Source organism: Medicago sativa, chromosome 8, assembly GCF_051527215.1.
Source record: "Medicago sativa cultivar Bolivia chromosome 8, Bolivia_mono, whole genome shotgun sequence".
NCBI classification, from domain to species: domain Eukaryota; kingdom Viridiplantae; phylum Streptophyta; class Magnoliopsida; order Fabales; family Fabaceae; genus Medicago; species Medicago sativa.
The window spans coordinates 62,049,989-62,060,448 of record NC_140756.1 but is presented as its reverse complement, the minus strand read 5'-3'; the positions used below and the strand labels follow the sequence as shown (position 1 = coordinate 62,060,448).

The 10,460-nt window shown below is 35.0% G+C and overlaps 1 protein-coding gene across 7 annotated transcripts; it reads right to left on the bottom strand.

Annotated features, from left to right (window-relative positions):
- Nucleotides 1–644: 644 nt before the first annotated feature.
- On the bottom strand, nt 645–7,094 carry LOC146900273 (spermidine copper dependent amine oxidase 1). Of its 7 annotated transcripts, XR_015024135.1 has the most exons (13): nt 6,729–7,094; nt 5,206–5,354; nt 4,820–5,125; nt 4,567–4,679; nt 4,146–4,476; nt 3,840–4,055; nt 3,483–3,719; nt 2,830–3,015; nt 2,534–2,674; nt 2,359–2,426; nt 1,569–1,837; nt 1,200–1,281; nt 645–1,053 (listed from the first exon to the last, which is right to left on the bottom strand). XR_015024135.1 is itself a non-coding variant. In XM_085739137.1 (12 exons), exons 1-12 carry the CDS (start codon nt 6,904–6,906, stop codon nt 931–933), a joined length of 2,331 nt encoding a protein of 776 aa, XP_085595263.1. In that variant the 5' UTR covers nt 6,907–7,094; the 3' UTR covers nt 645–930. The 7 variants fall into 7 exon arrangements, 6 of the variants coding, with proteins under 6 accessions (XP_085595263.1, XP_085595264.1, XP_085595266.1 ...); XM_085739137.1 differs by lacking the exon at nt 2,359–2,426; XM_085739138.1 differs by lacking the exon at nt 2,359–2,426 and having other exon boundaries at nt 5,206–5,315.
- Nucleotides 7,095–10,460: the final 3,366 nt, after the last annotated feature.

Here is a 10,460-nt window from a genome sequence, read left to right as displayed (position 1 = left end):
GTAGCGGTGGTCCTATAAAGTCCTAGCTCAACTGGCAAAAATGTCGAAATTATTAGGTTGGACGTCATGACCGGGGTTCGAACCCCCGTACCTCCACTTTGTGTGTGTGAGTTTATGATAGCTTTGCCATCTCGTCTATCTACAAAAAAAAAAGTGTAGCAGGTGTAACTAGATAAAAAGAGGGTGTAACTAACAAAAACCTTATTCACTCATACAAGGTCCTTCTCACTTGATATACCGGCCCTTTCATTTTTTTATAGGGTAATGCTACTTATCACGAGCATTTTTTCTCGCGAATCATTCTGAGAAGTTAGTCATATCTATGAGTTATTGTAGCAGACGCCATATTTTCTATCCCGCCGTTCATTTATGCCGCCAAATGAGAATACTGCGACACTATTCGTGATAGGTTCGTGATGCCATACCTCACGAGAAATAGCAGTACTCTTTTTTATATGAGAATGAAATGAACAATTATATCTTATAACCTTATATACTAGTGATAATACATTCTCACTTGATATACCGGTCCTTTTGTTATGTTTTGAATCATATTATATGTCTATCGAGAAGTCACTTGGTTGAAAGATTATCCTTCCACCTCAAGGTACTCTCGAGTCTTCGAGACTTGGGCAGAGAGAGAATAAGAGAGAAAGTCGATCATATATTCACATTATCCAACATGACGGTGTAGTTGGCTATATACCACTAGATTAAGAGAGAAAATTACATCTATATACAAACAAATTCCACATTAAACTGTCTTCAAATAACCAAGGTTACACACCACCATGGATTAATTAAGACAAGCAGTAATATTAAATGTTCAATTAGGTAGAATAAAACTACTTATTCAATTTTATTTTTGAAGAACCACTTATTTCACATAAAGAGGCTTGATGAGCTTGAATATCTTTGCTTTTGGAGCTTTCAAAGCTTGGCAATTAACCCATTCTGACTAGGCTTGGCAGGCATACCATTTTCCTTATCATCCAAATCACCTGGGCTTGGTGGAACATCTACTGCTGGTGAGCAATTGAAAAATCCATGTGGCTGCATCATAAATAAATTGTGTATATATGTACACAATCAGATTAAGATCTTGTATATTTGAGTGTCAAGTGTTTCAATATCAAACTCATTTCAATTTTGGAAAGAAAGAGTGACAAAGACTTATAAGTTAAGGCGAACGGAAATACCATAAGCATAAAACCAATGTGTTCCACGGGCATAACAGGCCAGTCTTCCAATCGAGGAATGTGTGTCACCCCAAATACGTACCTGAAATATTTCCGCTAAATAAGAAAATATTATGTACAAAAATTAATGATAACAGTATCAAAGGCTTAAGTACATTTTTGGTCCATATAATTTTTTTTCGTTTTAGTGTTGAATATTTGGTTCATGTTCGATTAGTCTTTGGTCATTGAAATCATCAACCACAATCACAAACTACCTAAGGTACTTGTAATAAGCTCCAATTCATGCAAATGGATTAGATAATCCATGCACATATATTATCTTTGACAATATGATATCATATTTTGAAAAAAAGTGAAGACACTAACCAGAGAACTATGTCAGCTTCTTCAAGTGGTCGATTTTGCTTAACCCAAGTAGCCAATCCCTCTCCAACGCGGGGATTTTGATTAGGGAACTCTCCTCCAGGATGCAATTCATCGCGTGCGTAAGGTGTAACCCATAGATTGTGCTTCAAGAAAGCTGCTCTTCTTAAAAACTTAGCCTCTGATCCAGCTAAAGGTAAACAATTTGAACCAGGAACTAGTTTGTAACCCGTTAGATGCCCGGTTCGGTTCACACTCCTCGTGTTCCTAACCTAAAAACAGAAGATGTACCTGAGCAACTCTAGGTAGACGCTAGAGACGGTGTATATGTTTGTAGGAAATGTGCACTTGGGAAATTTGAGTAAAGATAAATTAGTAGAAATAGAAGATGAACTAATTAACTTAAATGCATTCTAGTGGCATAGATGTTCATGAATATGATTTTAAAAACAAGATTGCATATAAATCTACAAGAAAAAATTGGTCTAATTAATTGTCTATGCTTTCTTAATAGACGTGGATATGATACTACTATGTTACAATATTCTTGAACTAATAGCCTACCAGAATCATGAATTTCCTGCAACAAAAACAATATTTATTTATGTGAATACAATATGAGTGTAATGGAGAATCATTGACGGTCAATAATAACTCGTGATATTGCCATGTAACGTAAATATTTGGACATCGGTGTAAAACTAGTTTTAATCGACAATGTATGTTCTATTTCCTCATAAAATATATATAATACATGCAGCACAAAAACTTGGCAACATCTTCCATAACTTACAGAACAACAGATGAAGCATAGAACAGCAGCCAGATTTGAAAATATACAGATTGTCCCTGTTACAATTTCTACAGTGGAGTGTGATAGAGGAAAGATCATATAGGAAAAATAATTAACCTCTGATGATTTTTCTTTCCTTTTTTTGGGGATAAAAAATGAAGGAATGAAAACTTACAATCCAATGACGAGCAGATAAAGGGTCACAATCACGCATTGCTTCTAATTCTGATTTTAGCAGTTTTTCCTCGGCATAAAATGCATTGTTGTGAACATTATTCTTTCCCGGCTCTTCAACTTTGACATTCACCTCAACAACCTGGGAAGACCGAAGGTGAATATCGGTTTATTTATGCATCGCCATTGTTTTTTTCTTTCTTGAAGACTAGAAGTTCCTTTTACTTTTCTAGGAATTAAATTGGATTTCTCACGGATTAAAACGAGTCTCCATTCAAAATATAATAGCATGCTGACCTGATTAAATGCTTCACCGGGCTTGCAATCAACTGCCATGTCCATACGAGCAACAAAAAAGTGTTGGTGGACAGGCGCATATAATCCAGGTGCAATCGTTGTGCCATATTTTCGAGTTTCACCTTGTTGCAATGCACCTAAGCTGAGAATTCCTGTGAGCTTGACCTCAGCTTCTATTTTTCCATCCTACAAGGAAGAAATAACAAATACTTAATCACAGAGAAACTCAACTCGCATGCTTGATGTTCAAACATTTGCATCTAAAAGAAAGCCATGATTAGATGCTCGGAAAGAATTTTGGAATATCAGATAAGAAAAAGCAAAAATTCAATAACCATACGCTTGTTGAAAACATTGAAATCGAATATGCATTCACAGTCAGCATAACTATAGCATAATGATCCAAGTGATGCTATTAATTGAACTTTTATCCTAATCTAGAGTACATTGCTCGACTCTTCCATTGAGTCTCTTTGAATACTCTATACAAAAACTACCTGAAATATTACCTTCTATGCAATTAGGCCTGTTTGGATAAACAATTCAATTAAGTTCACATGTGTAAGTTATTTCTATAATAAAAGGTAAAATTATTGAATGGTTTTACCAATGTAGTATAACAGACAAGATAAATGCATGACTAATTGACTTGCCTGATAAAAGTGCCAGTAAAATCCATACTCATAGTTAGCAACAGTGCATATAAAAGACACTGTCAACCTTCTAGACCGTCGAACTTCAGCCAAACCTGTTCTCCAATCTTGATGCTTCCATAATATACCATGATCTTCTTCATGCATGCAAACACAATTCTCGATTGTTTCAACGCCTCCATAAAAGTTTGTAAAGTGTGCATCGAAGTACTTGATATAGCCTAAACAATCACAACCCTGAAACAATGGCAACAATGGCATCAAGCAAAACAAATTCAATAACATCTAAACTAAAGAAAAAATTAGAGAAGACTAAGGTATGAATGGTCGTAACCACAAGCAAATAAATGCATTGACCTTCTTGAGTGAATGAGCATTTTTACCGAGGCCATCTTCCCCGGCATCAAAAGCATTTTTCCTATAATGAGGATCATTTGGATCTCCATAAGGGACAACCATCTCAACAAAACTCAATCTGTGGGCCACAGGCCTTCGGCCACGACTTCCATCAATATAAGCTACTGAATAAATAACCAAACCCTCCCTAGGAGTGAATCCAATACGAAAGTTCCACTGCAAAATCGACAATTAGTTTTAGCATTTCTCAATGTAGCTCATATGAAATAAATTTAGAAAAAGCAAATAGAAAATTAGTTTTAGCACCTTCTGCCATTGAATGAAGTTCCCATTGACACGAAAGCTTGGACCATCTGGCTGAATAATCTGTAAGGGTTTCACATCACTTCGATCAACTCCTCCCCGTGTTTCACCAGAAGTATAATTTCTTAATGGATCAGCCTGTGGAAGGGGAACAAGCTTACGATCTTCAAACTCAAGGACAACCATATTTTGCATATCGACAAGTACATGTATTCCTTCAACTGGACGAGCATAGCCGTTTTCCATAGGACAGTCACTCTCAGTCCTACAAAAGAATAGTGGTTTAGCAAGTCTGCGGCTTGGAGCATCACCTTCACTATGATATCCGGCACACCTATAAGATTCAACATCACAATCATTAGAAAGGAAAGGCTGAAATAAATTGTAACGTGTCAATCAAAATCATCTTGATTTAGCAGCTAACCATGGATCCACCATCACAAGATCCATATCTTCAATTCCTCTCTTCTTCATTGCCTCTCGAAATGGAGGAAAGTCCTTTACAACAGCTTCACATTCAGCATACTCCACAGCATCCTATAGGTGCAGAGTGAATTATGCAAATAAACAATTTTGAATTAGATTATTGGTTATATTAATAATCCCAATTTTTCTAATCCCGCCAGACATGTGTATCTTTCCAAATCCATTCAAATTGATTAATAGTATATATTTACCATGGGAGGCTGAACATCGGGAACAACTGTAGAAGTAATCACTTTTCCCCTATGATGACCGCCACGAGTTGTTGCATGAACTTCTGTAAGTTCAACAATCCATATGCTTGTCTCATTTGACTTCTTATTATAGACAACCAATCTCGCTTTCCTTGGAGGCAATTTAGATGGAATCACAGGTCCACCTTTTATTCTCGGGAGCAACGAGGGTTGGAAAGGTGGGAAGAAGTACGCATCTGCTAACGCAACAACTTGCTTTTCTGGTTCTACCAAACCTACTTCAATGAACCGCATTCCGTCCCTCACCTAACAAGATTATCAAAGATCTTCATCGGTGTGCAGACTCAAGAAAAATCTACACCAAAAGAGAAGAATGTTTAATGTACCTCAGGTGTTGCTCCGGCTGCTCGAACAGTTGCAACAGCTACGGATATTTCAGCAGCAGAAAGTGGATCCAAAGGATGGCAGGTTTGTGCTTTCGCCATTACTGTAATACCTATGTCAAAGGAAATGGTTTCTTTTCTATCTTTTAATTCTGATAGAAGAAAAAATTTCATTGAAGAGAAATAGAGGTTAAACTAGGCAGCAAAAATCAAGATCAACAACAAAAAAGCCAAGAAAAATGCAGGTATGAAACTTAGTGTACAACAAGGCTTCCTAATCCACCACCAAACAAAACATAGCAACAAAGTTGAAGCATCCATAAACAGAACACTGCATAGACGCTAAATCCTATAGTCCTAATTCTGTTCCAATCGAAAATGGAGGTAAAATAAAAAACAGGTCGGTTATTTAACAACTAAAATTTGACAACTTCCGTGACAACTAAAATATGTTATTAATTATGTTCGGTATATGGTAAATTGATACACCAAGTGTCGAAACTCATTAACAACCGGTGTAACTTCATCAAACACGAATTTGGACGTGCTTAACCATATTTTTAGGTGTTCAACTACATGTAGATTTGAACACCTTAAAATTGTGGTTAATCATGTTCAAATTTGTGAAAATTTGAAACCCGTAATATCCATTTTAGTGTAATTAACCACCTATTTGAACCGTGTTAACCATTTAAAAGGTTGTCACGAAAGTTGTCTAAATTTGATTGTACAAAAATTATTTCTCCTTCTCCCATATGATAAGTTAACACTTCTACTTATCCAGCAACCAAGCATACAGAGAAAGAAAACAAGAACAAGGTATAGAAGTAAGCAACACACAAAAAAGCAAAACAACAAAAGAGAAAAGATTGAGAACCAGCATATATAAAAGAACATGCAGTGTATAATTACCATCAATGCTTTGAGGTGAAGTTATATGAGAACAATAATACTAAAACTTGAAATTAAATTCGGAGTCAGATAATTAGAATAAAGAAAGACAAATAAATAGACTCAGTACAATACTACCCTGAGAAAACATGGAGTGAATTTATAGCCATATTATACGTACAAAGTATTCAACGAAGTTCGATTTGACTAATCTCTGCCGGGAAACTTGTTGGACACACAAGGTAAGTTCTCCCTCCCAACTGAAATTTTTCCATACACATACTCAGAGATTGAACTCTTGACCACTTATTTAAGGTACTCGAGTCCCTTACCACTTGGATCAACCACGCGTTATTGCTAACTCGTGCTTTACTTAGACACAATAAAATTTGACTCAAAAACAACACTAATTTAATTTGACTGACTTGTTTATTCCACCCCAACAACCTAAAGTTAAACTCTTTCTATCCTTTCAAATAATTTATTACCATAACAAGCGTAATCACAAGCGTAATCGCGACCACTACCACAATTTAAAACTATGGCAGTGTTGATCAAGTCAAACACCAAAACGATCACATCAAAAATAAATAAATACTTCAACAAATAAAAATATTTTGAAATTAAAGAAGAACCTTTGGAAGAAGCGGATTTTGGAGGAGGATCAAGGCGCGAATCAACGGCAGAAATGAAAGGTGGGTGTTGTTTTTGCTGAGGAACATTAGCAGAGGTTGCACTTGCAGCTGCAGCAGTTTTGTTGTTGTTTTGGAGGGAACAACAAATAGGCGTCGTTTTTTCCTCAACTGTGGCCATTGCAAAGGATTAGCAAGCTCACCGTAGTAAATTCCACTGTAATATTCCACTGACATACAGTAATAGTAATCACACTTGTTTCACCTTCCTTCCTTCCACCACTCTCACTCTCTGCAACTCAATGCCAAGATCAACACAAACACACACACGAACACTCTCTTTTGAAGTAGCTAGAGGAATGAGGAGTTGTGATTGGATGGAAGATACTTAGTTTTATAATAAGTAGATTTTTAATGCTTTCCAGCTAGACCACCAATGTCACTTAAAAAACAAAAATGTTTCCTAGTAATCCATTTTTCTACGCATGCGACATCTGGTTAATCACATGCAAAAAATGTTACTTATGTAGTTGAACTAACCATAATTTTGATAGTAAATTGAATGCCATAATTTTGATAGTAAATTGAATTAATCATTTACTCAAGTGATTAATCAGGTGTCACGCTAATGTACAATGTAACTTCAAAAAATAAAAATATTTCCTACTAATCCATTTTTCTATGCATGCGACATCTGGTTAATCACAAAAAAATATTAATTATATAGTTGAATTAACCCTATTTTTGATCGTAAATTAAATTAATCATTTACTCAAGTGATTAATCAGTAGCAAAGGTGTCCATGTGTTATTAGTGCTTAAAAAATAAGTGGGGTTTGGTGAATATTCCAAAAACATTCATGGCTATTGTTTTAGAAATGGAAATGAAGGAATGACGAATTAAGTGGTCGAAGTGGGAATGTGAGGTTGATGTGTGGGAAGAGAGAGTGGTGACGTGAGGAACAAGACAAAGGTTGCCAAATCAGCTAGTTAACCACCACTCAATATGAGACAACAAGACCCAAACTTAATGGAAATGAAGCATCCAATAATGCAACTCAAATAATGGCATGTTGTAGGACCCATTCTTCTTTTTAAAGAAAAAAACAAACATTGGTGAGGAACTTTGGTTTAGTGGATGAGACGGAGAAGTTTAATATGATAAAAAGATTGAGAGTTCAATCTACACTCAAATATTTGTGTATGGACCCCCTATGGAGGATCTAACACCATCCCAAATGCAGGGAACCTAGCTCCATAAGCCTTAGTATTAAATATGTATTTTTATTTGGGGAGAAAAAGTGAGTGGTGTTTGTGGAGTAGAAGAGCTAATTTACTTTTGTGGGTGTGGAACAACTTTAAACGACATGTAGTGAGGTAAATTGGTGATGGTAGAAATAACAACTTTTGGTTGGATAAGTGGGTTCTATGTAATGTGGAGTTTCTCCTATTAGCTTCTCAAAATTACATTGACATCACTCTTTTTGTGAGAGATACTTTGAATCAAAATGGGGAGTGAGATGTGAGATACTTGAGTGAGAACCTTCCTAATGCCATTGTGAATCAAGTGATTGCATTTTCGTCTCTTAAAGATATTGACGGTCTTGTATTTATTTTGGTGTGTGAAGGAATCATCACCCGCCTGTTTACCGTTCAAAGTGCTTACACTTAAATGATCATACTATTTCTATGCCTCATGCAGTTGAGGGTGATTGGAAGACTTTATAGGGTTAGAAAGGTCTCAATCGTATTTAAACTTTTATGTGGCTGGCTGCTCATGAGCGCATTCTCACAAATGCTCGTAGGAGCAAGTGGGGAGTGAGAATCAACTCCAAAGTGTAAAAATTTATTAATTAATGTATTTTCATTAACCACGAATTTACACGAATTTAATCGTCACTATAACCACAATTTAGAAGTGCTCAAATATACATATATTAAACACCTAAAATTATAGTTATACCCATCCACAAACATTCATGGCTAATGAATATGTGATGGTGGTTAATAAAAAAAAATTTGGTGTTAACTCTCCGGTTACCAGGGAAAGGGGTCATAGTATTCCGGAGTTCGATTGTAATGTAAGAATAATCTGGTTAAGAATTGTTCCACCCAAAAATCGAACCCGGTTCTCTCAAACGATTCGTCTTTGGTGAAACTCATTTACCATTTTAGCTCAATTGTTTGGTTGGTGGTTAATAAGTTTTGGTACTTAGTAAATTTATCAATGGATCTACCGAACTTGTATTTACTTCAATAAAAATCATCTCTTTTTTTTCCTCAAAAAATAAAAATCATCTCTTTTTTTTTTTTGTTCTTAAAAATCATCTCTCTTTATTTATACAACTCTACTATTAAGTTGTTATAAGTATTATACAATGAAGGCTGTTATAGGAATTAAACTATTTAATTGCTTATGATATGTCCTATTTATGAGTTTGTATATATGAATCTATATATTCTTTTTTGTAATGTTTATCAATAAACTATTTAATTGCTTATGATATGTCCTATTTATGAGTTTGTATATATGAATCTATATATTCTTTTTTGTAATATTTATAAATTCTCCGTTTAATCGTCTCTTTTAATTCCCTATGATATACTGTATTATATTTTTTTTTAAATTAAGGATGTCCTATTTTTTTAGAGAGACATATTATTACTATCCTATTTATCCATCCATATATACCACGTTTGCATGAGTGAGGCTAGCAAAGAAACCATGTAGCGTGAACATACTTAGTCTCACGTTGACAATTTTGTGAAGAATATAGAACAAGGAGCATTGCTATATCATGCGAAAGAATTCTCATGAAAGCTTTCCGAAACTAATTTGGCCAATCAAAATTGTAACCCAGCGAAATCATACACGTAAGTCAAGTTCCATGATTCCATCCAAAATCTATCAGCTTCTCCTCAGGGCAAATTGTTTGCATTAACTAGACTTTCCACCCGTGCGCAGCACGGGTCATATACATTGTAAATGTAGTAGACAAAAGCAAAATTTTATATTACAATACCAACTTATAATTTTAATGTCATAATTTTAAATACAACTATAAAAGGAAATTGTATATTTGATTCAAAATATTTTTAGTGACATTAAGCAGCAATCTATAATTTAATAACAAAAGAGATTTTGCCAAAAACTCTACACACATCTCTTTTTCTCGTGAGTCAATTACATTCAAAATTGATGTACTATAGATCACTTAAACAAAGATACACAAATTTTGGTTACATTGAGCAACAATCTATAATTTTAACAAATGAGAAAAGTACAATGTTATTATACAGCTCAATTACAATAGGCCTACGGTTGGGATCAGCATCCAAATTTATAAGGCACCTCTCACAAAATATAACAACTCCAAATGAATGTGGTGAGCAGAAAAACATCCTGAAATGAATAGTATGCAAGCTGCATCTCTGCTGATAGTGATACAACAACTTCCCACTCAAGATATAGCTGCCAAGATCCTAAAACAATATGGATATATCAACACCGTTAAAACTGGAAGACACTACTTGTGCAATTCCAACTTGATGACAGGCTAAATCAAAAGCAAAAGGACCACACCCAATCATATGAGATGCATCCAACAGGAACCGAAGCATATGGTCTGCATATCAAGAAATCAGCCAAAAAATATAGATTCCGGTCCTAAATTAACTAATAAAACTATACTAATTCTTTCAATACTAAACGTAGAACTAATTGCTCTATCCCAAT